Raw genomic sequence first — 27,131 nt, forward strand, 5'->3', positions numbered from 1 at the left:
CTGATACAACGTTCCCAATTTACAAGATTTTTCAGCAAACTTCCCTGGTAAACATATTTTTGAAAATAGATTTAGAACGTGCTTACTATCAGATTCCAGATGAGCCATCGGATGTCGCGAAGACAGCAGTAATTACCCCTTTCGGCAAGTCTGAGCTCCTGTGAATGCCATTTGGTCTATGGAATGCAGCTCGGACATTCAGTGGCTTACGGTCTCTATTTTGTGTTTGTTTCCATTAACGATGTTCTAGTTGCATGTGTGAATTAAGAGGAGAACAAGCACCACCTTATCTCATTGTTTCAGAAGCTTGATAAATTTGGTATCAATCCCAGTATATGCGTTTTTGGTGCTGATCTTATATCCTTGGGACATCGAGTTACGCAACATGGTATTTTGCCTGATGAATTGAAAGTGCGAGAGATTTGAGATTTTCCTACACGTGTCACGTTTGGCCAATGGCATTATTTTTTTAGGCATGATGAATTTTTATCATCGATTCCTGCCGAAAGCGGCAGCATCTCTGTTTCCCCTGACTGAGCAACTAAAAGTTAATTTCCAAAAGTTCATTAACTTTGGGAGACGATGCTGTGTATGCTTTCAACAATGTGAAAGCTGCATTTGCGAATGCCACAATACTTCTACTTCAAAAACCCAATCCCTTGCTCTCTCTTACCATATCTGTCAGTGCTGTGGGGGCAGTGTTAGAACAAGTTTGTGGGCAATTGGAACCTCTGGCATTTTTTTTCAACCAAGCAAGCTTTCAGCCAAGCTGGCTCAGGCAAAGTACAGTATGTTTGGTCAAGAACTCTTGGCCATCTATCTCGCAGTGAAACAATTCTGCTTTTTATTGGAAGGTTGTCCTTTCACCATTTATACAGATCACCAGCTTCTTGCACGTACCAAGCTCACATCTCTATTTGCCCATAGACATCATCTTACAATTTTCATCAGACATACAGCACATCCGAGGAAAAGTGAATGCTGTGGCTAATGCCTTGTCCAGGCGCGACATTGATGCCTTACATACAACTACCACCATCTCGGGGATACACTTATCTGCTCACGTGTGAAGACCGACTACCAGGTGGCAGGAGGTGATTCCTATTACTGACATCTCTGCGGAGATGGTTGCTTGGGCTTTCGTGGATCGTTGGATTCCATCTTTTGGTGTTCTGCTCAATATTACAACAGATCAAGGGTCTCAGTTGAACTCGGCATCGTCCAAGCTCTCACTGATCTGGATGCTACCTGTATTCTCACTATGGCTTACCATCCATGGGCCAACAGCCTCATTGAGAGTTTCCATCGGCAGCTGATGACAGCATTGACGGTAGGTGGAGATGTATCTACGTGGAGCAAACGTTTGCCCGTGGTTCTCCTTGGTCTGCGTGGGTCTTGGATGTTCGGTGGCAGAGCTAGTATATGGCATTATGTTAACCTGGCCAGGCAAATTTGTGAATCCGAGTCCAAGCACAACACTCTATGATCCGGCTAGTTACACTGATCACCTTCAGGAAAACGTGAGATTGCTCAAACCTACTTCTACGCAGCAGGCATCACCTGCAGTTTATATGATTTACAAATGATTAACGACGCTGCACTCGTGTTCCTTCAGCATGACGCTTATGATGGTCCTTTTTGGGTCTTACGATGCCACCCGAAGACTTTTGTAATCGACAGGAGTGGAAAAGCTGACACGGTTTCCATCGACAGGTTAAACCTGGCGTGTATCCTGTGTTGGAGCCAACGACACAGGACCAGTCACATCCTTGCCAGTCGGGGCCGCGCATCGCCTCGCGTACGAGGTCAGGCTGAACTGGACTGTTAGGTACCGGGACAGTTCTAATCAGTTGCCTCCTTGCATGGCTCGGAGGCCGAGGTGGGTGGGGGGTTGGGCAGATATAGGAGTGGGAGAGTGATTACAAATTATAGATCCGTGAGCCTTGTATCTGTGGTGGGCAAGCTGTTGGAAAGGATTCTTAGATAGGACCTATGGACATTTAGATAATCTTGGTCTGATCAGAGATAGTCAGCATGGCTTGGTGAAGGGCAGATGATGTCTCACAAGCCCGATAGAGTTCTTTAAGGAGGTGACCAGAGATATTAGGTGTTTTCACACTGCCCCTGAAAGCCAACATTTAATCGCCTTTTTACCGTCTGCCTGTGTGAACAGGACCATGCATGGGAGGGGTCATTTTCATCCAGGTACTGACCTGCCAAGATAGGTAGTATCAGAGCTGATGCATTTTGCATTGGCTCCTGTGTGAAAGGGTTATCTGCCTTCTCAGAACGCCAAGACTTTACCGCTATAGGTCCTGCCTCTTTTTGATCCAGGATGTGTAAAAGGTCGCACTGAACAGCCAGTTTACTGGGATGTGTATGAAAGTGCCCAATGTTGAGGGGAGTGTGGTCGATGTGGTCTACATGGATTTTAATGCATTTGACAGGGTTCCACATGGTAGGCTTATTCAGAAAGTCAGAAGGTATGGGATCCAGGGAAGCTTGGCTATGTGGATTCAGAATTGGCTTGCCTGGAGAAAGCAGGCTCCGGTTTCCACCCACCATTCAAAACGTACCAGGAGTGTAGGTAAATTAGGCGACATGGACTCGTGGGCTGAAGTGGCCTGTTACCGTGCTGTATGTCTAATTTTTTTTAAATGTAAATTTTAAATAAAAGGAAGCAATAATTAAAGTGGAAATTAACACAATTTTTTTCACTTGAGGTTAATAAAAATGTACTCGTGTAATTAGAGGTTTTAAAATTACTTTATTGCAAAAAATTAGGTTTTGAAAAAAAATTAATGGCCATTTATGGGCACAAAATGTCAGAATATTTTTAAATACTGTACAATCATCCAACAGGATTCAATGAAGTGAGTTGAATTTAAAGTGCTTAATTATCAATTGAAAAATGAATTGCATTCCAATTCAGTTGCAGTTTTGACACATTTAAAACTTCTGTCGACCACAGAAGGAAAAGTTGACCTTAGATTTGCAGGCTTTTTTTTTTTGTCCAGTTTAACATCAATTTTACAACTGAGCAATGTCTTGCATCAATTAAATAATCACGCTCTAATTGTAGTTTAAAACCTTACAAAAATCGTGCTGCAGTCATGTTTTTAATCACCCTTGGAGAAAAGCAGCAAAGTTAGAACCATTAACTGAATAAGGATCTCTAGTGGTTTTCCTTTTAACATCATGAACAATATGCTTTCCTGTGGTCAATGGACAAACTTAAAACTTTTCACTTAAAAAAAAACTTCTCCCCCCCCACCCCCACACAATCTGTTCTTCCTCGAGTGTTTAGGAATCTTTTGTGTGAGAAATTTTCTTCCACAGCAGTGTCTTCATGTTGTTCAAGATCAAGGAGTGTTCCATTTCCATTTGATTGGCTGTTCCTCGGAGGGCGATACAGGAGTAAAGCTGCTTCTCCAGTTCTTCTCTCATATCAGAGGGAGCACCATTTAAAAGATAATCTTTCAGCAATACACAGACCTTGGTCAGGTTTGGCTGATCCAACTCAGTGGTGCACTGCTTTTTGCTTTGATGGCATTTTGTCCTGCAGTCTGTGCCATAAACGCAATCCACATCAGTCTCGCAGTGGCGGCCACCAATTAATTGTTTAAAAGTAACCTCTGGTACAACTTTTCTCATATCAATCATTTTTAAGTCGTGCTTCATATTATAGCCAATGTTATTAGCACTCAGGTCACAGATAAGGAAATTGCCAAATGTTCCATGGAAAACGTCCTCAACAAATTCTAAAAGTCCTATTGCAATTTTTGCTTTTCTGGGCCATGACGGAGTAAACCATTGATCCATACTCCGCCTCAAACCAGAAGGAATGAAAAACTCCAAAACCCAAGGGACAGTGAGTCCATACAGGTAATTGTAGTGGACTTTCTCTGCTACGTAAAGATCTCCGCAGAATCCAAGTAGCTTTGGCGTATGTTCCTTGTCCTGAAGAATTATGGTCATCAAAAATTCATTCAATTGAAGCAATGCCCATGTAGATTTTGCTTCTGCGAGGGAGACATGGCCGTCTTTATTTCCATCTGCCACAGTGACAACCAATTTGAGCAGCTCCCGAAGATTCGCCTGATCACCAAACTTTGCCTGAGGAAAAGACAATGGCACAATTTGTTCCCAGTGGAGGACGAAGGCCAATTCTGAACTTTCATTCAAAAGCTTACCTTCAAAAGATTGTAAACCATTTCCCGAAATTCCTCCATGGAAGTGCCTTTTGTTGGTTTGTCAAACAACACCATCTCCTTCCTTGGTTCCATGTTAGACTCCAAATCAAAATGAAAAGGTTCTTCGAGCCTGCACTTCAACACTATCTGTGATTCATCCCATACTCCTCGGTACACCTAAAGGCAAATAAAATTATATTTATGAAACAAGATGGGAAAATTATTGATTTGGGAAAGTTCTGTATGAATTATTTTTTCATGAAACATTTTCATCCGTGGATAATTATGATAGGCTGTATCAATTAGAAAACATCAATTATACTACTCAATAGTTTGTTTAATATAACGTTTAAAACCAATTTCAACTGGTAAATTTCATACAAGTTATCGAAAGGAAAACCCAATGGAAAGGAGTAAAGGAAGCAGACTGGTTCCTTGGTTGCTAATTAACTATGTCAATCGATTACAAATGTACAGGAGCAAGAAAAATAGAAGCTTACCATCTCGGTTTGTCAATTTCCTCAACTAAGTGGCCATGTTCAATCCCAAACAACTATCATTTTGTCTTCATATATTTGGACTGTTCAGTCATGTTTTTGACAGAATACATTTTTATCCAGGATCAAAAAGACACTAGAATTGCCATTAACTGCAAAATTAACTTCCACAAAGCCTTAAACAGAGGCTTCAACCAATTAACCTTAAACATTGTGGTGGACCCAAAGGGAAATACAACAGTTACTGGATATCATTCATTCTTGGGTCCATCAGGCAGCTAATGTGGTTTAATAAGCAACATTTGGTGAAAATGCTCAAGATTTTAAATAAAGTCATAAAGAGTTGAGTGACATTTTGAACAGGCGAAGAGAGAAAAGATATCAACCACAGAGACGACAGGAATGAGCTACAAGTTGAAGGAGACCAGAATTGGAGCAGTAAGTCTCGTATTTTAATGAACAATCAAACCTGGTTCACGTCAGCGTTGCCAGGGTGAACAGACTCGTACTTTCTGGAGTGGCGGAAGTGGTGATTTGCTGCATCTTGATTTTGGCTCAGGTCCCCCCCCACAAATACTTAGCAACATATTACATTGACAAAGAAGCCCAATCTGATCCCAACAGCTTTCCTACTTCTATCTTGCGTCTCACCCCATCAGAGATATTCCTTTCATTTTAATCATCCCTCCTCCGCCTGCTCTGCAATTGAAAACTAATGTTCTGTCCCTTTTCCAATTCTAATGAAAAGGTCCCAGATCAGAAATGTTAAGTTCTTCCGCAGTTACCTGCTGAGATTTCACAAGTCAGTTTTTGAAATCACAGAACCCTATTACCTTGATCTGTCTAAATAAGTTCACAGACAAGATGCCAAAAAAAAAGCAATTTAAATTTGGTCTCTGAATTTTACGTACCCCTCTTGCTGTTTGTTCTCTGGATCTGCAGATTGACAAGACCTTCAAATTCTCAGGGTTCCAACAGACAATCCCACCTCTTGCAGACAAATGAACTGGCCACGAGATGGTGCCATTAGATCGACAAAGTGGTTGTGGTTCATGTGCAGAAATCACCAGTCAACATTTTGGTTCAGGACTCTTTGCCAAGGCCAGAAGGGGGTGAAATTACATAGATAAAGGGGAAAACAAGATGGAGAAGCGCCTGGAGGTGGCAGAGTATGGTAGAGAAGCTCCGCAAGGTGAGGAGACAGGTAGAGGAAGAAACCATTAAGAAAGGGAGAAGAAAAGTCAGAGAAAATTAAAACAAGTTCAGAAGGAAGTAAAAAAAGATGAAAACAGTGGAATCAGAGGGGGGTGGGATTACCTAAAATTAGAATTTTTTTTAATGCCATTCGGTTTAAGGCTGTCCTGAAATAGAATGCCCCTGTTGTTCATAAACTTGAGGAACAACATATCAAAGGTGATTCAACTTATCTAATCTACATAAAGCAGTGACTCTGCTTCCACCACTCTCCCAAGTCAGTATATTTCAGGTAATCGCCTCGCTCTGGGTGGTCTCCCTCAGACAGCTCAAAAGCTCTTGTCCCAAATACCTTGATGAAGGACTCCAGCCCAAAACTTTGGGGATGCATCTTTATCTTTGCTATAACGTTCCTCCAGCATTGTGTTCTTATCCCAAATATATATATCCATTGTCAGCCACAAACAAGCCTGCAGCTGACGTGGACATTACCCCTAAGCCAAGCCAAAGTCGAAAGATATATCCATTGGTTTTAACTGACTCATATGGGGAAAAAGTTTCCTGTAGTCTTCTGTCAATTTTATGGGGGGGGGGGGGGCTTTAATGAGGGAAAACTGAGCCTGTCTCTATAGTTTCTCTTTCTAACTGAACCGCTCTATCCCAGGCCACATTCCAGTGAAACTCCTCTGTACCATCTCCACTGCTACCACACAAACCAAGAACACCACATATGCAATCTCAGTGCCTACATGTGCTTTTGTCATTTTTAAAAGATTTGCAATATGATAGAAGCCAAATCTGGCCATTGAAACCTGTGCTGCACACTTATGTTTCTGGAGAGGGGGAGGAAACTGCATCTTGAGGTGTGACAGAATATTTCGGAGATTAATATTTGGGACATAAATTGGGAAAAGTAGAGTAGGTTACATACATACACACACTTTAAAACAGATCTTGTTTGAAATACTGAAGAATTCATATCCACAGTGACTTTGCAGAAATTGTGAAGAATGCCTATGGAGATTTTACAAGTTGGTGCTAATTGTGGAATGAATGAACTATTGTCTTTAAAGCAACAAGCAGGAGACATGAAGAAAGTCAGGTGCTTTTTGCGAGAGAGAGAGAGAGAGAGAGAGAGAGAGAGAGAGAGTCACACAGGCTTTCTGGCAGTTTGAGAGTCTCAGTGTCTCAGAAAGAGGGAGACTGAACAGTGTCAGCCAGGAGAAGCTTGTTGGAACTGAAACAGAAAGCTCCAGAGTGGAGGATGCAAGAGGAGAAAATGAGCTGTCTAGTGTTTCTCTTGGAATAAGAGAAACAGAAAGGAGCTCTGTGGCAGCCTGAAAGAAAGAGGTTATCATCTGGAGAACCCTGATGGGACAAGTTTCATCAGCAAGACATTGATGTGACTCATGGTGGTACCTCAGTTGTGGAAATCCTGGAGCAACAAATCTCTCTCTGCAAACCCTATGAGAACCTTCCTGAGCGATAAACATTTCCCTTTCGAGCACCAAAGACTGGTGAACTTTATACATGTTAAATTCTGTGCACAGTAGAAGAATTGGCTGCAAGCAGAGAACTTGGAAGAATGAGAAGTGAGATTGGACTGTGAACCAAAGAACTTTCTTAAATTTACACACACATCATACATGTGTGCTTAGAATTAGAAGGGGGTTAAGTTGGGTTAAGTTAAGTAAGTTAAAAATAGAGATAAGATGAAGTTTGATTCTATTTTCATGTTTAAGTAACCATTTGTAGTGGTGAATATCTATTGTTGCTGGGTTTTGGGGTCCTTTGGGCTCATACAGAGGAAACCCACATAGGTCATGGGGAAAACATACAGACAGCACTGGATTTGATCCTGGGTCGCTGGCGTTGTAACATCTTAGTAAAGGCAGTATTTTACTGGTCTGCAAAGATCAGTGATAGGGAGAAAAATGTAAGGTGAACAGGTGATACAAACATTGTCAGAGTTGTGGATGGTGAGCAAGTTTGTCAAATAGTTCATAGACCAGTTGGAAATATGGGCAGAGAAATGGCAGATGGAGTTTAATGTGGATAAGTGCGAGGTAATGCACTTCAGGGGGTCAAGTAGAAGAGGAAAGACTACAGCTTATGGCAGGACCTTTGATCTTGAGGTACAAGTCCATAGCTCCCGGAAAGTGGCAACACAAACAAATGTGATAAAGAAGATTTGCTTATCTTCACTGGTTGGGGTATTGAGTCAGCTGTACAAAGCTTTAGTTCGGCCATGTTTAGTGCATTGTGTGCCATTCCAGTGCTCCATTGCAGGAGAGATGTAGAGGGTTAAGGTCAGAGAGACTGCAAAAGAGGTTGAATTAGTATATACGCTGCAAGACAAACCTGAATGGTTTTCTCTGGAAAAGTGGCTGAGCAGTGAGCTGATGCAACCATATAGAATTATAAGTAGAAACAGAGTAGACAATCAAGGTCTTTCTCCTCATGGTGGAAATGCCAAATCTTTGGCTTGGCTTCGCGGACGAAGATTTATGGAGGGGGTAAAATGTCCACGTCAGCTGCAGGCTCGTTTGTGGCTGACAAGTCCGATGCGGGACAGGCAGACACGATTGCAGCGGTTGCAAGGGAAAATTGGTTGGTTGGGGTTGGGTGTTGGGTGTTTCCTCCTTTGCCTTTTGTCAGTGAGGTGGGCTCTGCGGTCTTCTTCAAAGGAGGTTGCTGCCCGCCAAACTGTGAGGCGCCAAGATGCACGGTTTGAGGCGTTATCAGCCCACTGGCGGTGGTCAATGTGGCAGGCACCAAGAGATTTCTTTAGGCAGTCCTTGTACCTTTTCTTTGGTGCACCTCTGTCACGGTGGCCAGTGGAGAGCTCGCCATACAACACGATCTTGGGAAGGCGATGGTCCTCCATTCTGGAGACGTGACCCATCCAGCGCAGCTGGATCTTCAGCAGCGTGGACTCGATGCTGTCGACCTCTGCCATTTCGAGTACTTCGACGTTAGGGGTGTAAGCGCTCCAATGGATGTTGAGGATGGAGTGGAGACAACGCTGGTGGAAGCGTTCTAGGAGCCGTAGGTGGTGCCGGTAGAGGACCCATGATTCGGAGCCGAACAGGAGTGTGGGTATGACAACGGCTCTGTATACGCTTATCTTTGTGAGGTTTTTCATTTGGTTGTTTTTCCAGACTCTTTTGTGTAGTATTCGAAAGGCGCTATTTGCCTTGGCGAGTCTGTTGTCTATCTCATTGTCGATCCTTGCATCTGATGAAATGGTGCAGCCGAGATAGGTAAACTGGTTGACCGTTTTGAGTTTTGTGTGCCCGATGGAGATGTGGGGGGGCTGGTAGTCATGGTGGGGAGCTGGCTGATGGAGGACCTCAGTTTTCTTCAGGCTGACTTCCAGGCCAAACATTTTGGCAGTTTCCGCAAAGCAGGACGTCAAGCGCTGAAGAGCTGGCTCTGAATGGGCAACTAAAGCGGCATCATCTGCAAAGAGTAGTTCACGGACAAGTTTCTCTTGTGTCTTGGTGTGAGCTTGCAGGCGCCTCAGATTGAAGAGACTGCCATCCGTGCGGTACCGGATGTAAACTGCGTCTTCATTGTTGGGGTCTTTCATGGCTTGGTTCAGCATCATGCTGAAGAAGATTGAAAAGAGGGTTGGTGCGAGAACACAGCCTTGCTTCACGCCATTGTTAATGGAGAAGGGTTCAGAGAGCTCATTGCTGTATCTGACCCGACCTTGTTGGTTTTCGTGCAGTTGGATAATCATGTTGAGGAACTTTGGGGGAACTTTGTCCCCCAAATGCCAAATACTAAAGGGGATAATACTTAAGGTGAGAGATGCAAGTTTAAAAGCCAAAGAGTTAGATGTGAAGAGAAATGTGGAATGCTCCATGAAGAGAGGTGAAGGAAGTAGATGATAGTAATATTTGAGAAGCATTTTGAAAGTCATGAAGGGAGGGATACAGCAGCTGCGCACTTTAAATTTGGCACCATTCTTGCCTTAGACATGGTGAGACAAAGGCAACATTGGCATTTATTGTCTCCAATAAATTGTTGGGACAAACACATTTAGGGGTTTGGAGTCATAAAGGCTCAACTTCAGGAAAAAAATGGCAGGGTTCCTTTACTGAAACAGTTATGCTAGAATAGAAATATTTCCCATTACAACTTTTTTTTACTAATCATTCCCTTCATGTTTAAATTTCATGTTGACCAAGAAAGAGTGCTTGGATAAATATAACCATATAACCACTTACAGCACAGAACAGGCCAGTTCGGCCCTACTAGTCCATGCCGTAACAAATTCCCACCTTCCTAGTTCCAATGATCCTTTATAAATTTACAAAATTCAGGATTTTTCTACAATAAAGAATTAAATCTCCAACGATAAACATTCTCCACTCTCTCCAAACCTATACACATAATTAATAACAAAGGATGATCAGACAAAATCCTACTCTTATATTCAGCTTTCAAAACTTGACCTTGTAATTATGTTGATACTATAAATAAATCTATTTTAGAATAAGAATCATGACAGAATGAATAAAATGAAGTATCTTCTCCTTAGGATTTAGCTTTCTCCATATATCTACCAAATTCGTATCTTTCATTAACACCATTAGCTGTTTAGCCATTTTAACTCTAATTACCAATTTTGGAGAATATAAAACAAAGATTAAAATGGATTTGAACAAGTGGAAAGATCTTCTGTTAACATTAATAGGCAAGGTAAATTGTATTAAGATGAATATCTTTCCATGTATTCAATATATTTTTCAAATGATTCCATGTTCACTTCCAAAAGTATTTTTTCAGGATTTGAATATGGTGGTAAAGAAATTTTTGTGGAAAGGAAAATTAGCTAGGGTAGCATTGCAGAAACTGACTTGGAAATATGCCTTAGGAGGACTCCAATTACTTCATTTTTAGAGGCTCCAAAATTAAAATTTGTTAATAGGATGTTAGATACTACACAGCCCCCTAGCTGGGCTAAAGTTGAGTTGGCTTGTATTTCTGAGTTTCAGGTCCATCAATTTATATTTAGGTGGAATTCTTGTTTATTACAGGGATATAATATACCTGTTTTAACAAATTTATTAGGGATTTGGACTAAAAGGAATTCTATTATAGGTTCGAGGGGTAAGATATTGGCCCAAACTCCATTATATCAAAATAGGGTCATTTTTTTTTCAATGAATAATAAGTATTTAAAGATTTGGGACTCTGAAAGTACAAAGATGATTGAGGATTGTTTTGAAGAAGGACAGTTTCTTTCTTTTAATCGACTTAGGAAAAAATTTGGAACACCATTTAATTCTTTATTTGTGTATTATCAAGTCTGAGCTTTGGTAATAATTTTGGAAGAGAAATGAAGCTACCTGAATTAACTAAGTTTGAATTTTTGATTTCACATAAATCTAAAAAGAGTTTTATTTCTGATATGTATGCTTTGTTACAAGATAGTATGAATAAATTAAATTTAAATAAATCTAGAAATGGGAAGAAGATTTATCTTATGATATACCTCAAGAGGATTGGGAGGTTATGCATCAAGATGGGGTGACTAAATTACTGAATGTAAGATATAGTTTAGTCAATTATAATTTTTTTTTTACATCAGTTGTATTTGACTCCAGAGAAATTGAAAAGATATGTATTTAGTAATTTGGATTTATGTTTCAGATGTGGATTACATATTGGAACATTTGTACATGCAGTTTGGTTTTATGGAAAGATCCAACCATTTTAGGAAAAAATTGTTTAAGATTAAATTACCATTAGACCCAGACATTTTTTTGCTGGGTTATACTGTATCTTTGACTGGTTTGGGTTGGACAAGTTTCAGATAGCGTTTGTTCATTTAGTATTGGCGGTAGCGCAGAAATGTATCGTGATTATTTGGAAAGATAATGTAGAGTAAATATAGCTCGTTGGCATAATGAATTGAGATCTCGCATTTATATGGAGAAAATAACAATTTGCATGATTTTTTGTGTTCAGATATGGTCACCTTATTTGGAATGTATGGGTTTAGAAATATTTTAAGCTTTTTAATTATAATTTTGAGATATCACACAGCTTATGTATGTAATTAATTGGCATATGGGTTTTTTTTTTGCTCCCCTTGCGGGGTTTGCTGAGGGTGGGGGGAGGGGTAGGTGGTTTTCTTTTTTTTTAAGTTTATTTTATTTTCTTGATGCATTTTAAAATTCTACATAAAGTTTTAAAAAATGTATGCACAGAATGTATTTGCTACATTAGACTTACAAAATGAGATGCATTAATTGCTGATGTATGATTAAAACATTGTTTGGGCTCCCAAGGTTCAGAACAAAGAGGAGAAGCACTCCAGTTAGGAATTCAGAGATAGTCTCTCTATGGATTTAAATGTGGTATTTGTGAGCTCATGGAATAATTGAGAACAGCTGAGATATTGTTGTAAATTAAGAGTTTTGCCGACAGGGTTAAATGCAGCAAGAAGGAAAATAATTTGATCTTAAACATAGGTATTACTCAGTGTGGTAATTCAACTGTTCCTATGTTGCAAGTTCTCTGTGATTCATAATATGCACATTTTTTAAAAAAGTGGTTTGAATGAAGAACTCACAGTAGTTCAGAAACAAGAGACTACCAATGAGTATCTAACAGCACAATCAGACCATCTGCTTGTTGGAGAACCCAAGACTTGTACTGATCTGCACTGACCAAATGAATAGCTGAGATGAGCTGAGGAGATGCGTATTAAACCCTAGCCAGTGCCCTCGTAGTTGATCAGGCCTTGGCAATTACAGTGAAGTGGCCCACGCACAGAGACGCAGACTGGCCCACAAAATGGCCAACAAACCTGGAGACCGCGCGAACCTGGGGGGGTAACACCGGCTGTTGTCCCAGGTGACCTCCCGCACAGTGGGAAGACAGTGAGCTGTGGTGGGAACACCAGCCAATCCCAGGCTGCGCTCCGATGACGTCAGTGCCTGGGGCCCATATAAATGCGACAGCCAGTGCAATAAGCCAGCCTCAACTTCAAGGCTTTGGTATACATGCTGTTCTTCTCCACACCCACATAGCACGAACGCCATAACAGGAGCCAGTGTTACTCAGGAGCTAATCTAGCATCCTTTCTCATTACTATTGTTATAAAGGGACTTTATAAGATAGGGCAGGGCTGTGTAATATCATCTCTGAACCAATAGCCTGCACCTACTTTTGTCAAACATCGGTGTACAATAAAAAATAATTGGTTAGCAACCAAAGAATGCTCTGAAGTAAACGCCATAGTTATTTGGGTCGAGAGGACTGGTGATAAATCATGAAATCAGACCAAAAGGACATATACTTAAAAAGAAAACATAGAAATATGTAACAAAAATATTTATGTTGTGTATTCAATGTTCAATCTGGATAAGTGTGAAGTGATGTATTTGAATGGTCAAGCTTGAAGGCAGAGTAAACAGTCGATGGCAGGATTCTTAACAATGTGGAAGAACAGAGGGAGGAGGACCAAATCCATAGTTATCTCAAGATTGCCAGGCAGGTTGAGTGGGGAGTTAGGAAAGCTTCTGATATGCTGGTCTTTATTAATCTGGGGATTGAGTTCAAGAGTCTTGAGGTAATTCTGCAGCTTTATATAACTCTGTTAGACCACACTTGGAATATTGTGCTAAGTTCTGGTTGCCTCACTATAGGAAGGATGTGGAAGCTATGGAGAGGGTACAGAGAAGATTTACCAGGATGATGCCCGGACTGGAAAATGTGTCTTATGAGGCAAGGCTGCCAGAGCTAGGGCTTTTCTCTTTGGAGTAAAGAAGGAGAAGAGGTGACTTAATAGAGGTCTACAAGATCATAAGGTAGACAGTCAGCACCTTTTTCCCAGGGTGGGGGTAGCAAACACCAGAGGACATCTGTAGAAGGTGAAGAGAGGAAAGTTTAGGGGAGACGTCAGAGGCAAGTATATATAAAACACAGATAACTGTATGTGTCTGAAATACATTGCCAGGGGTGTTGGTGGAGGCTAGAACAAGAGACTCTCAGACAGGTACATGGATGAAGAAAAACAGAGGGTTATGAAGTAGAGAGGGCTTAGTTTTGTTTTGGTAGGTATATATGGGTCAGCACAGCATCATGGGCTGAAGGGCCTGTACTATGCTGTAATGTTCTATATTTCTACAGCATGAAATCAGGCCCTTTGGCCCAATTTGTCCAGGTTGAATGAATTGCCTACCTGAGCTAGTTCGCTGTCATTAGTCTCTGAACACACTCCTTTTCTAACTCTACCCATTCTGATGGAATGTAACTTTCTCTCTCTGTATTGATGCCTGACCAGCTGAAGTATCCCAAGGATAAGCGCCAAGTGTTGTATTCTGGAGGGTGTCATAGAACAAAGACTTAAGGGTACATATACATAGTTCCATTAAAGTGGTGACAGAGGTAGACAGGGTGATGGTGAAGCAAATTATTTGGCACACTTTCATTCAAAAGCCAGGGCAATGAGCATAGGAGCAAGGATGTTAGGTTACAAATTTACAAGATATTGATGAGACCAACCATGGAGTTCTGTACACAGTTCAAATCACCCAGTTATAGGAAATATATATTTAAACTGGAAAAGGTGCAGAGAAATATCAGAATATAACAAAGATTGGTGAGGTTGAATTAAAAGGAGAGGCTGGATATTTTTGGCAAATTTTCCAATAGGGGACCTTACAGAGGTTTATAAAATGAGCGGGGGAATCGATAAAGGTAAATTGTTGTAGTTGTTTCTTTCTCCTCTCCCCAATGTAAGAGAATGGAGTTCTACACACAAGGATGAATGCAGTTAAGAGTAATGCATTGGTATAGATAGAGGATTGGTTAACCAATAAAAGGTAGAGAATTGGGATCAATGATTGTTTCTCTGGTTGGCAATCAGTAATCAGTGGTGTGCTGGGTCCACAAAGGTTCACAGTATTACACAAATGATCTGAAGGATGGAACCAAATGTAGCATATCCAAGTTTGCGGATGACGCCAATTGTGTAAAAGATGCAGAGAGTTGTTTCCCCATGGCAAGAGAGTCGAGGACAAGAGAGCACAAATTCAGTATTGAAGGGTGTCCGCTTAGAACAGAGATATGGAAGAATTTCTTTCGCCAGAGGGTGTAAAATCTATGGAATTTGCTGCCACAGGTGGTTGTGAAGCCCAGGTAATTGGTTGATTTTAAGACGGAGAGCGATTTGTTCTAAATTACCCAGGGCATCAACGGATATGGGGAGAAGGCCGAACAGTGGGGTAGAGTGGGAAAATGACTGAATGGCAGGTCAGACTCAATGGGAAGAATAGCCTATTTCTGCTCCTATGTCTTATATAAAGAGGTTTAGCAAATGGGCAAAGGGTCTGGCAGATGGTGTACAATATTGCTAAATGCAAGGTCATCCATCCATCCACTTTGGGGAAAAGAATGGATCAGATAATTACTTAAATGGTGAAGAATTGCAGAGAGATCCGGAAGTGCTTGTGCATGAATCACCAAAAATTAATTTGCAAAGTGTATCACATAGTTAAGGAAGCAAATGGGACGTTGGCCTTCATTGCAGGAGGGGTTAAATTTTAGAGCAGGAAGGTTCTGCTGCCAACTGTGCAGGGGACTGGTGAGGCCGTGTGTCGAGTACCTCGTGCAGGCCGATCTGCTTATTTGATGGATAGATTTTTGAATAATAGGTAAATTAAGGGTTATGTGGAACAGATGGGCAAGTAGAGCAGAGCTCAAGGCTAGATCAGCCATTATCTTATTGAATGACAGAGCAGCTTCAACAGGCCAGATGGTCTACTTCTGCTGTTTTTGTTCTGATGTAATGATAAAAGGCATTAATTTAAGAATGCGGAAGAGCGTGGCAGGTATATGGAACAAGCAGAGCAGAAGAAAAAGTAGAGCTAGGTGCAAGTGTAACATTTAAAAGTTTAGACAGGTACATGGAAAGGTTTAGAGCAGGGGAGGCCAACCTTTTAATTTTTAATGTGGACTTGTAGCATGGTAACACCCATTTCGGCCCACGTGCATGTACCGTGGGCTTAGGTTAATTGGGCGGTACAAACTCGAGGGCTGAAATAGTCTATTTCCATGCAGTATATCTAAATTAAAAAGTTGGCCACCCCTGGTTTTCAGCGACATGGGCCGACAAACAGGCAAATGCCAGCTTGTGTAGACAACTTGGTTGGCAGGGACGAGTTGGGCTGAGGGGCTTGTTTTTGTTTGGTAAAACTTGGATGACTCATTTTATTTTAAGTCCAACATTGTGCTTGAAGGATAGAAAACTTCCCACAACTTAAAAGTTCTTTCCCTCACATTCAAAGGTAGAGCATTAAGATGTAATTAATAACAATGGATAAAGAGTTGAGAAGCTGAAATCTTTGAACAATTATTACCAGAATCATGTTTCAAGGGGTCAATGTCTTCTGTTTATGTTAAAAAAATAGAAGGAAAAAGTTAGGTTGAAAGTCTTTTATTCAAAAACAGGTTAATTTGCTGATTCACCGGATACAATAAAAACAAAACCTTAGGGTGGATGTTTGTAATTTTCTGAATCAGTAAAATAGCATTGCACAAGAAACCCTAGAATGAAAAAAAAATAGGAAAGCATCAAAATATTAGAATGATCTGAAAGACAAATTCTTATGCTATTACCTGATTGTTAGGCTTATTAGACAGGCACTTGCCAAAGTAAAGAGTATCTTTATCACACAGACTGCCACATGCTGATCCATCAATAATCCCTTTCTGATATTTATCACACTGGAAAAAGAATGAAAAATAATGTTACGTGAAAAGTATTCTATTTTTTAAAATCTTAAAACATTTAAACCTACTCAATTGAAAATACATTTTCACCCAAATTTCTAAGAAAATATTTGTTCAACCAATCTATTGCACATCTTCATTTGGAACATTGTTTAATCCAAGTGGTTGTAGGATGTGCAGTGGTAATTCATTTACTTGAAGATACTATTAAAGTAGCTTTTGAAACCAATAGTTGGCAAGTACAATAACAATGAAGAGGCTTGTGTGCACTGATGGCATGAAAAAACTTTGAACAAATGGAAGCATGTTGGAAATTCCTCTGCAGTACAATGAATCACCATCTATCTTCTGTTTTATTTTCCTATTTGTTTCATTTTACAATTTCATTGAAGAAAATAAACTAGATTGGCAAGTGGCTAATTTACTTCAGAAGATCAAATGCAGGAGGAAGGTGCACGGTAAATAGAAGGTCCCTAACGAGCGTTGATGTACAGAGTGATCCTGGGCTCTCAGTTGTGTGCAATACAAAAGTCTCCTGACGCTGTGATTGGAGCAAAAAGTGTTGGGAGGAACTCAGCAGGTCTCGCAGCTATTACAAGCTCACATTTCAATAAGAAACCACACTTCAAGGGTAAACACAGGGCTGCAAACCTTTCACACTTCACAGACTCAGAAGCACCATTTATTGATAACTCCTTTTCTTTGGCTTGGCGGACGAAGATTTATGGAGGGGTAAATGTCCACGTCAGCTGCAGGCTCGTTTGTGGCTGACAAGTCCGATGCGGGACAGGCAGACACGGTTGCAGCGGTTGCAGGGGAAAATTGGTGGGTTGGGGTTGGGTGTTGGGTTTTTCCTCCTTTGTCTTTTGTCAGTGAGGTGGGCTCTGGAGAAATCAACAGAACAATGGTTCATTTATCCAGGAAAACAAAGGGGACACTTAAAGAAACATAATTGATCAGGCAGCCATTTGATGAAAAACTGATGGTGAGTGAGAAATAGGATTGAAAGTCATGTGATTGAGACATTGAAGAAGTAGGGTTGATTAAATGAGCCACCAGAGATCTGCAACAGAAAGATGCAGTGACTTTGAATGAAATGGACAATTTTGCTGATCCTCCTCGTCAGGGGATGAACCACCGAGACCATTGTAATGGTCATTTTGATCAACCCATATCTAGGTAAAGAAATGCATTTCTGCATTTGGATCGTGACCGCTTTTTATGATTTAAATTTCATTGAGTTCTTTAAAAAAAGTTTCCCCAAATCCTTGAGTCATTGTTAAAGTTATGTAAATCAAAAGTTACAAAACAAATTTATTCATAAAATAGAAACAAACATGGGAACAAAAAACATACATGTCTATTTAGACCTCAAATAGCAGAAAAAAACTGCAGTTCATTAATATGCTTCACCACAACATCCACTATTATTTCCACCCCCACCCCCACCAGGAAACCTAGATATTTGCCCCATTTTTGTGCATAGATGTTCAATTTATTGAACTGTTTGTAAGACATGCGCTCAAAAGCTGCCTCTGTGGCCATTTCTGAGGCCCACTCCTGAAATTATGGTGTGTGTCCCCCCCCCCCCCAAATTCTTCCAACCTCTAAGTATAATTTGCCTTCCTACCATTATCCAATTTTGAGAGTATTTATCCCCAAATAACCCAAGTGTGTCTCCTAAGACAAAGGGTCTGGGGCAAAGTTATTTTGTGTGTTTGGACACAGGGACACTCACAGACACAGACCCTTAATAATGGGGTTGCTCAAGGAGGACATCTAATTAAACAAAAGGGTATTTGCTTGTTTACCTATGCTTGGTTGGCAAACTTTTGGAAAAGATAAAGTCATATGCTTTTAGAAACATAGAAAAATAGGTGCAGGAGTAGGCCATTTGGCCCTTCAAGCCAACTCCGCCATTCAATATGATCATGGCTGATCAGTACCCAGTTCCTGCCTTCTCCCCATACCCCTTGATCCTCAGCCACAAGGGTCAAATCTAACCTACTCTTAAATATTGACAAGGAACCGGCCTCAACTACTTCCTGTGGCAAAGAATTCCACAGATCCACCACCCATTCTGAGAGAAATCTTTCCTCATCTCAGTCCTAAAAAACTTCCCCCTTATCCTTAAACTGTGACCCCTGGTTCTGGTTTTTCCCAGCACTGGAAACAACCTACCTGCATCTAGTCTGTCTAAACCCTTAAGAATGTTATATGTTTCTATAAGATCCCCCCTCAATCTTCAAAATTCCGGAGAATACAAGCCTAGTCTATCCAACCTTTTGTCATATGCAAGTCCTTCCATCCCTGGTATCAGTCTAGTGAATCTTCTCTGCACCTCCTCCATGGTGAGGATGTCCTTCCTCAGATAAGGAGGAACTTTGAAATAAACTTCAAAGACAGCAATATTGTCATATCACATGATTAAAGACATTTTGAAAGAAGACATTACTAAAAATAGAGACATTTTGAGACCAGAAGGTGGTTGGCCATCCTGTAAGTCATACAGGATTGAAGATATTGTAGCCAGAAGGGTACTTTTACATGTTACTCCTGGTCAAAGGAGAACACAGAATAACTGGTTATTCCAACCGTCTCTGAGAGAGAGGGAGAGGGAGAGGACAATCCTCCTGTGTCCATTTTTATATGAAACCCTTGCCTGGGTTTGTGAAATCATCGTGGAAGAAAAACAAGTACTGAAACCTCCATTCAAGAGGGGGAAATCATTTTTATGAGGAAACAATTCTTTGAAAATTACTCTACAGAATTTTGTGAGTTTTGAGAAGTCTGTTAACTCACACCCACTCAACCTGCTGTTGAGCAACAATTTAAAGAATCTGAGTTTCAAAACAAAACTGATTGAACTTTAAAATCATCTCTTCAGAATTATGCCCGAACAATAATGGTTTGGGCATTGCCCCCCCCCCCCCCACCACAAACACACACTTAACTCAACTATGTGCAAGTGTGTAAGAAATGTTACGTTTTTAATAAAAATCATCGTCTTGGTGAATTTCTATTGCTACTGATATGGTTCATAATCCAAAATTCTTCAATTCTAGGACAAGACCAAAGCACATGTAGTAAGTCCCCTTTATCCATTTCACAGTGCCAGCAGATCGTGACCATTTTGATGGTCATTTAATCTGACCCAGGCCTGGGTTTTGGAAGCAACATGGAAGTCATACATTTCTTTATCCCTCCGCAAGGAAGAAGGGAGTCGTGACAACCATTCATACAAAAGGACATTTCTCTGAAAGCAACTCATCAAGGATTCGTGAGTTTTCAGCAGTCTGATCACACAGTCTCTCACCTCCTTCATGATGACTTGTACAACAATTTAAAAGTCAGAGTTTCAACACAGGATTTCTAAGACCAAACATTGAATTGACTTTCCAGAATACTGCCCCAGCTGTAACGGTTTGGGTATCTCACACACACAAACACACAGGTATATTCGTGCATAGTTGGGATTAAGTTTAGTTAAGTTGTTATATTATTATAGTTATTAATATATTGTTTTAAAAATAACACTGTCTTGGTGAATTTCTATTGCTGCTGGTCTATGATGTAACACAGAATCCAAAGGAGACAAAGATATATAACCAACGTTTTAGGCCTGAGCCCTTCTTCAAGATACAAGAAGAAACTAGCTATACCACTTTGGATAAAACCCACCAGGGACAATTTGTAGTGGTCATGTCTCAAGCACCGAGACCAGACCCTCAACTCAGAAGGGAAGGAGGGAGAAGAAGAGAGCAGTAGTGATAGGTGATTCAATAGTTAGGGGGACAGATAGGAGGTTCTGTGGGAGAGATTGAAAATCCTGGATGGTATATTGCCTCTCTTGGTATTCTCAGGAGGTTGTGCTCCACGTAGAGACCAATGACATAAGTAGGATGGATGAAGAGGTCCTGTAAAGAGAGTTTTGGGAGTTAGTTGCAAAGTTGAAGGACAGGACCTCCAGGGTTGTGCTCTCAGAAATGCTACTTACGCCACGTGCAAGTGAGGCTAGAAAAAGGAAGTTAATTCAGTTAAATACGTGGCTAATGAGATGGTGCAGGAAGGAGGGCTTCATGTTTCTGTAAAATTGGACTCTGTTCCAGGGAAGGTGGGACCTGTTCCAATGGAACAGTTTGCACCTGAATTGGAGGGGGACCAACATCCTTATGGGTAGGTTTGCTAGTGCTGCTCCGGGGGTTTAAACTAGATTGGTAGGGGGATGGGAACCGGAGTGTTGGAGCAGATAGTGAGGTGGAGAGGATAAAGGTCATGCGAGAACTGCATGTAGACACAGAAATCAAAAGTTTGAACATGATGGAAATGTTCTCAGGAATGTTTATTTCAATGGAAGGAGTATTGTCAGTAAGGCAGATGAGTTTAGGGTGTGGATTGACACATGGGATTACAACATTATTGCTATTAGTGAGACTAGGTTGTAGGAGGGGCAGGACTAGTAGCTCAATGTTATGGGGTTCAGTTGTTTCAGATGTGATAGAGGGGGAGGGATGGCATTGCTAGTCAGTGACATGACAGCCCAAAGGGCTCTTTTACAGAGGCCATATGGGTGGAGCTGAGGAATGGGAAAGGTGTGTCCACACTGACAGTCAACGAAAATTGGAGGAACAAATCTGTAGAGAGATAGCTGACCGATGCAAGAAATAGAAAGTTGTGATTGTAGGAGATTTTAACTTTCCACATATTGGCTGGGACTCCCATACTGTAAAAGGACTGGATGGCTTGGAGTTTGTCAAATGTATTCAGGAATATTTTCTAAATCAATACATTGAGGTACCAATGAGGGAAGATGCAATACTTGATCTCCTATTAGGGAACCAGATACGTCAGGTGACAGAAGTATCTGTAGGCAAATATTTTGGATCCATAATCTCATTAGTTTCAAGTTAATTATGGATAAGTCTGGTCCTCCAGTTGAGATTCTAAATTGGAGAAAGGCCAATTTTGTGGAAATGAGAAAGGACTGAGGAAGAGTGGATTGGGATAAGTTGTTTTCTGGCAAGGATGTGTTCAGTAAGTGGAAGGCCTTCAAAGGCAAAATCTTGAGAGTACAGAGTTTGCACTTTCCTGTCAGGATTAAAGGCAAAGTTAACAGATGCAGGAAACCTTAGTTTTCAAGGGATATTGGCGATCTATTTAAAAAGAGAGAGGTGTATAACCGGTATAGGCAACAAGGAGCAAATGAGGTACTAGAAGAGTATAGAAAATACTTAAGAAGGAAATCAGGAAGCCAGAAAGAAAACATGAGGTTGCTTTGGCAGATAATATGAAGGTAAACCTAAAGGGGTTCTACAGGTATGTTAAGAGTAAAAGGGACAAAATTGGTCCCCTAGAAGATCAGAGAGGCTGTCTGTGTGGAGCCTCATGAGATGGAGGAAATCTTAAACAGTTTTTTTTTGCCTCAGTATTTACTCAGGAAACTGGCATAGGATATAAGGAAGGAAGGGAAACAAGAAGTAGTCGCATGGAGCATATAGGGATTGTGGCACAATCAATTACCACCTGCAGACACAAAGCAAGTAGTCAAAGGCTTTATTAACCAGAAAACCTCAGCATGCCTCCACATGCTACTGGCTCACATCCAAGGCAGGAATGGAGGGAGTAGACTAGGGCTATCAGCCTTTATTAGTGATCTTATGGGGAAGAGCTACAGAGACAGAAGACAGGCCAGCCTGCCCAGTCCAGCGAGGTCATGCCTGCAATACAATGTTCCACCACAGAGATTCAAGAGGAGGAAGTGCTCGCTGCATTACAGTGAATAAAGGTAGATAAAACCCTCGGGCCTGACAATGTTATTCCCTTGGACTCTGAGGGAGACTAGTGTCGAAACTGCAGGGGCTCTGGCAGATGTATTTAAAATGTCCTTTGCCACGGGTGAGGTGCTGGAGGATTGGAGGTAGCTCATGTTGTTCCATCATTTAAAAAAGGCTCCAAAAGTAAACCAGGAAATTAAAGGCCAGTGAGCCTGACGTCAGTAGCAGGAAAATTATTGGGGGGTGGGGGGGGCTGTTCTGAGAGATCAGATATACAAGTATTTGGTCAGCCAAGGGCTGATTAAGAATAGTCAGCGTGGCTTTGTGCGCGGTAGGTCATGTTTAACAAATCTTATAGAATCTTTTGAGGAGGTTACCAAGAAAGTAGATGAAGCAAAGGCTGTGGATATTGTCTACATGGACTTAAGTAAGGCCTTTGATAAGGTCCCATATGGGAGGTTAGTTCAGAAGGTTCAGACACTAGGTATCCATGGAGAGGTTGTAAACTGGATTCAAAATTGGCTTAATGGGAGAAGTCAGAGTGGTATGGAAGATTGCTTCTCAGACTGAAGGCCTGTGACTAGTGGTGTGCCTCAGGGATCGGTGCTGGGACCATAGTTGTTTGCTGTCTTTATCAATGATCTGGATGATAATGTGGGAAACTGGATCACCAAATTTCCTGATAACACTAAGATGGGAGAGGCGTTGTGGACAACGAGGAAGGTTTTCATAGTTTGCGGAGGGATCTGGACCAACTGGAAAAATGAACCAGAAAATGGAAGATGGAATTTAATGCAGACAAGTGTGAGGTGTTGCATTTTGGAAGGACAAACCAGTGTAGGAAATACACAGTAATTGGTAGGGCTCTGAGGACTGCGGACCAAAGGGATCTGGGAATACAGATACATAATTCCCTGAAAGTGGTGTCACAGGTAGACAGGGTTATAAAGAAAGCTTTTGGCAACTTGGCCTTCATAAATCAAAGTATTGAGTACTGGAGTTGGGATGTTATGGTGAGTTTGTATACGACACTGGTGAGGCCAAATTTGGAGTATTGTGTGCAGTTCTGGTCACAAAACTACAGGAAGGATATCAGTAAGATTAAAAAAATACAGAGAAGATTTACGAGGATGTTGTCAGGTCTTCAATAGTTGAATTACAGAAAAAGATTAAATAGGTTAGGACTTTATTCCTTGTAGCGTAGAAGAATGAGGGGAGATTTGATAGAGGTTTACAAGATTATGAGGGGTATAGACAATGTAAATGTGAATAGGCTCTTTCCACTTAGATTAGGAGAGATAAATATGAGAAGACATGGCTTTAGGGTTAAAGGGGAAATGTTTAGGGGGAACATTAGGGGGAACTTATTCACTCAGAGAGTGGTGGAGGTGTGGAATGTGATGCCATCTGACGTGGTAAATGCGGATTCAGTACAACAATAACACCATCTACAAATTTGCTGACGATACCACAGTAGTGGGTTGTATAAAGGAAGGGGATGAGTCAGCGAACAGGATGGAGATTGAAGACTTGGCTGAATGGTGCACCAACAACAACCTTGCATTCAACATTTCCAAAACTAAGGAGCTGATTGTCGACTTCAGGAAAGGAAAGCCAGTGATCATTGGGGGAAATCAGAGGTGGAGAGGGTGACCAAATTTAAGTTCTTGGGTGTCACTATCTCAGAGGATCTTTCTTGGACTCAACACTCCAATGGCAGGAGTTTGTGGAAGTTTGGCATGACACTAGAAACCTTGGCAAACTTCTAGAGGGGTGGTGCTGACCAACTGCATTATAGTATGGTATTGGAATACCAGTACTCCTGAGCATAAAGCCCTCCAAAAGATAATGGAAACAGCCCATGACATCGCAGACAAAACCCTCCCCACTATTGAACACATCTACAGGGAACACTGCTGTCGGAAGGCAGCAGCAGTCATCAAAGACCCTCACTCTCAGCACATGCTCTGTTCTCGCTGCTGCCATCAGGAAAGAGGTATAGGTGCCACTAGCCTTGCACCAGCAAATTCAGGAACAGCTGCTACCCCTCTACCTCAATGATAAACTCAGAGACTCATTTAAGGACTCTTACTTGTGCACTTTATGGATTTTCAGTTTGCTCTCTCTGTATTGCATAGTTAATTTACATTTGTTATCGGTTTACAGTTGTTTGTTTACAGTTTATTTTTTGCACTTTTTTTGCATGGTAATTCTGCCACGCCTGCAGGAAAAAGGAATCTCGGTGTTGTATGTGATGTCATGTATGTACTCTAACAATAAATCTGAAATTTGAAAACAGTATCCAAATCAAGAGTTGGGATTAAAGAATTTGGTTTCTATGAATAGCCCCTCTTTCACTGGCATCCCAGTTAATTGGCTATGCAGTGTCCTGGGATAGAAAGCCCTTTGTGCCATTTCCTCTGGGCTACCCTTACTGGGACACTAATTGCTTTTCCACTGAACACATTCATCCCCGGGGATCAAAGTGGCGTATCTTCAACTGGAAATGAGTGTCTTTCAGCTGTCCCTTTTCCACTGGTTTTATCAGCAAACGCCAGGAATACGAGTAGGGGTGAGGTAGTTAATCCCAAGCGTGAAGTGACAACATTCGATGTCGGCGTTCGGACAATATTCCTTTTTCACTGGACCCTATCCCAGTAAATTCCCAGTTAATTCCTGGGATAGGGTGCCAGTGGAAAAGGGGCTCCTGTTTATATTTTTAAAATTGCCTTCAAATTTCTACTTCAAACTTCCCTACTCTTTAATCAAACCTGAGCATTAGTGAATTATTTCATTTGGTATATAGCTGTACACAGAACATCTCTAATCCTTAAAGGCAGAGAATGGTTGTCATTCCTTTACACCATTCCTTGATAATCCTCCAAGATGCATGATGCATTGGAGCAGATTATAAACAGTACCATTGTCACCTCAATTATTTACTGAAAAATGCAACATAAGAATTTTAACTCTGCACTATATTGATTGTTTAGAGCATGTTTGAAACCAAGAAGAGCACCATCCCAACTCAAAAACAACAGATGGTAACCCCCAATGTGGATATAGAGTGGATGTTGCTTGTCGAAAAAAGATCACTGTTTAAAAATAAACAGTTCTCCATTTAAGTTAGAGAGAAGTTTATTTTTGGATGGTCAGGAGTATTTGGAAAAAATAGTTTCCTCAAATGCAGTGTTTGCAGTCTTTGAATGTTTTTAAGCCAGAGTTAGTGGATAATGAAAAAGGGGGTGAAATGGGACTGTGGGTGGACTGAAATAGAGTTGAGATTGCAATTAAAATCAATCGTGAATTTACACGATGGCAGAACCTTTTTGATGGGCCAAGTGGTCTTAATTTGTAGTTTCTTGAAATTAATGAAAGGCCGAGAAATACAGTTTACAATAATTTCCACATTTCTGCCATTCTGTAATTTAATGAACCTGTGCATTTGGTTGTAAATATTTCCTTTTACATGTTAATTAGGTTATAAAATTCAACACAAACCAGAATTTATGACACAATTCTTTATGCAAATATAAAAATGTCCTCTGTTCTGATGTTAATAAAGCACAATCCATGAGGACTTGTGTTCTGGGTGGAGCGTTAAGTCAACAAATCTTACTCAATATTTGAATTTAGAAGACAAATCAGGATACATTTGCTGAGGAGAATGGTCTACTTTATATTTTTCACCAAATGACAACAAGCTATTTGTGATTTAAATTTAAAGACATTACAGGCCTCACTGGTGCAACCAACCAGGTATTACACAAAGACACTGCTGTTGAACATGACTCATTGGCGTGGCTTTCGGCAGCATGTGGATTGAGCGGATTGATCTGATAAAGCACGTCTAGCTTCAAACAGTTCCCTATTGAGACAGAAAGCTATAAATGATGCTGGTTAGGGCACTGGAACTGGGCGTGGCCTGGGTGGCGAGGACCCGAACCACCCAGGCCAAAGGAGCCTGAAGACAAATATCAGTTACAAAAACAGCTTCTTCCCCTCTGCCATCAGATTTCTGAATGGACATTGAACTTATGGACAATGTTTACTCTTCTTTTGCACTCATTTTCTTTTTAAAACCTTGTATTTAAGAATTAATTTATAGCAATTTTGCATCTGTAACGCACAATACGGATCCCACAAAACTAATTTTGTGATAATAACACAGATTCTGATTCTATTGGAAACCACTCAGAATACTTCGTCAAGGTAAGGGCAAAATGTGCGCTTACCTACATTTTGCTCATCGCTTGATGAAGGGCTCAAGCCCGAAACATTGGTGAAGTATCTTTATTATACAAAGTACACTGTTTGACCAGCTGGGTTTCTCCAACTTTGTGTTTTTACTTCAACCATGGTGTCTGTAAACATTCATATTTTACTTCAGTTAGAATCACTGCATTAACAGTTCCCAATCCATTATAAATTGAATGTGGAATTTGGACAGTTTCATCTTGAGCCTTATATTTCCCAATAGGAACAGCTCTGGGTCCTGTGGGAATTCTTTACCTATGATTTTTTTTCTTGGGCTTGTCTTAGTGCCACCCAGAGGGTCTCACCTTGGTACATGTCCAGGTTGCGTGCACAAAGTTTCCTGTTGCAATGCCACATCTGAAGCATTGGTGCCAAATGCTACTTGACAAAAAACAATACAAAATAAATGTTCTAATACACATCTTGTGTTCAGAGAGAAAAGGGACCATAAAGAGACCCAG

The 27,131-nt window shown here is 40.9% G+C and overlaps 1 protein-coding gene across 5 annotated transcripts in view; it reads right to left on the reverse strand.

The window, feature by feature from the left end:
- Nucleotides 1-2,747: 2,747 nt before the first annotated feature.
- The window catches only part of LOC138764021 (divergent protein kinase domain 1A-like), a 39,515-nt gene continuing 15,131 nt past the window's right edge, over nt 2,748-27,131 (reverse strand). For 4 of the 5 annotated variants that reach the window (XM_069939257.1, XM_069939254.1, XM_069939258.1 and 1 more), the window contains 3 exons: nt 16,526-16,633; nt 4,194-4,370; nt 2,748-4,116 (listed from right to left, as the gene is read on the reverse strand). In XM_069939257.1, coding sequence (XP_069795358.1) covers nt 3,304-4,116; nt 4,194-4,370; nt 16,526-16,633 — 1,098 coding nt within the window. In that variant the 3' untranslated portion in view covers nt 2,748-3,303. Of the gene's footprint in view, nt 4,117-4,193; nt 4,371-16,525; nt 16,634-26,975; nt 27,049-27,131 lie in introns of all 5 variants that reach the window. The other variant, XM_069939256.1, reaches the window with a different exon arrangement.

The sequence above is a fragment of the Narcine bancroftii genome, chromosome 5 (assembly GCF_036971445.1).
Source record: "Narcine bancroftii isolate sNarBan1 chromosome 5, sNarBan1.hap1, whole genome shotgun sequence".
In the NCBI taxonomy this organism is placed as follows: domain Eukaryota; kingdom Metazoa; phylum Chordata; class Chondrichthyes; order Torpediniformes; family Narcinidae; genus Narcine; species Narcine bancroftii.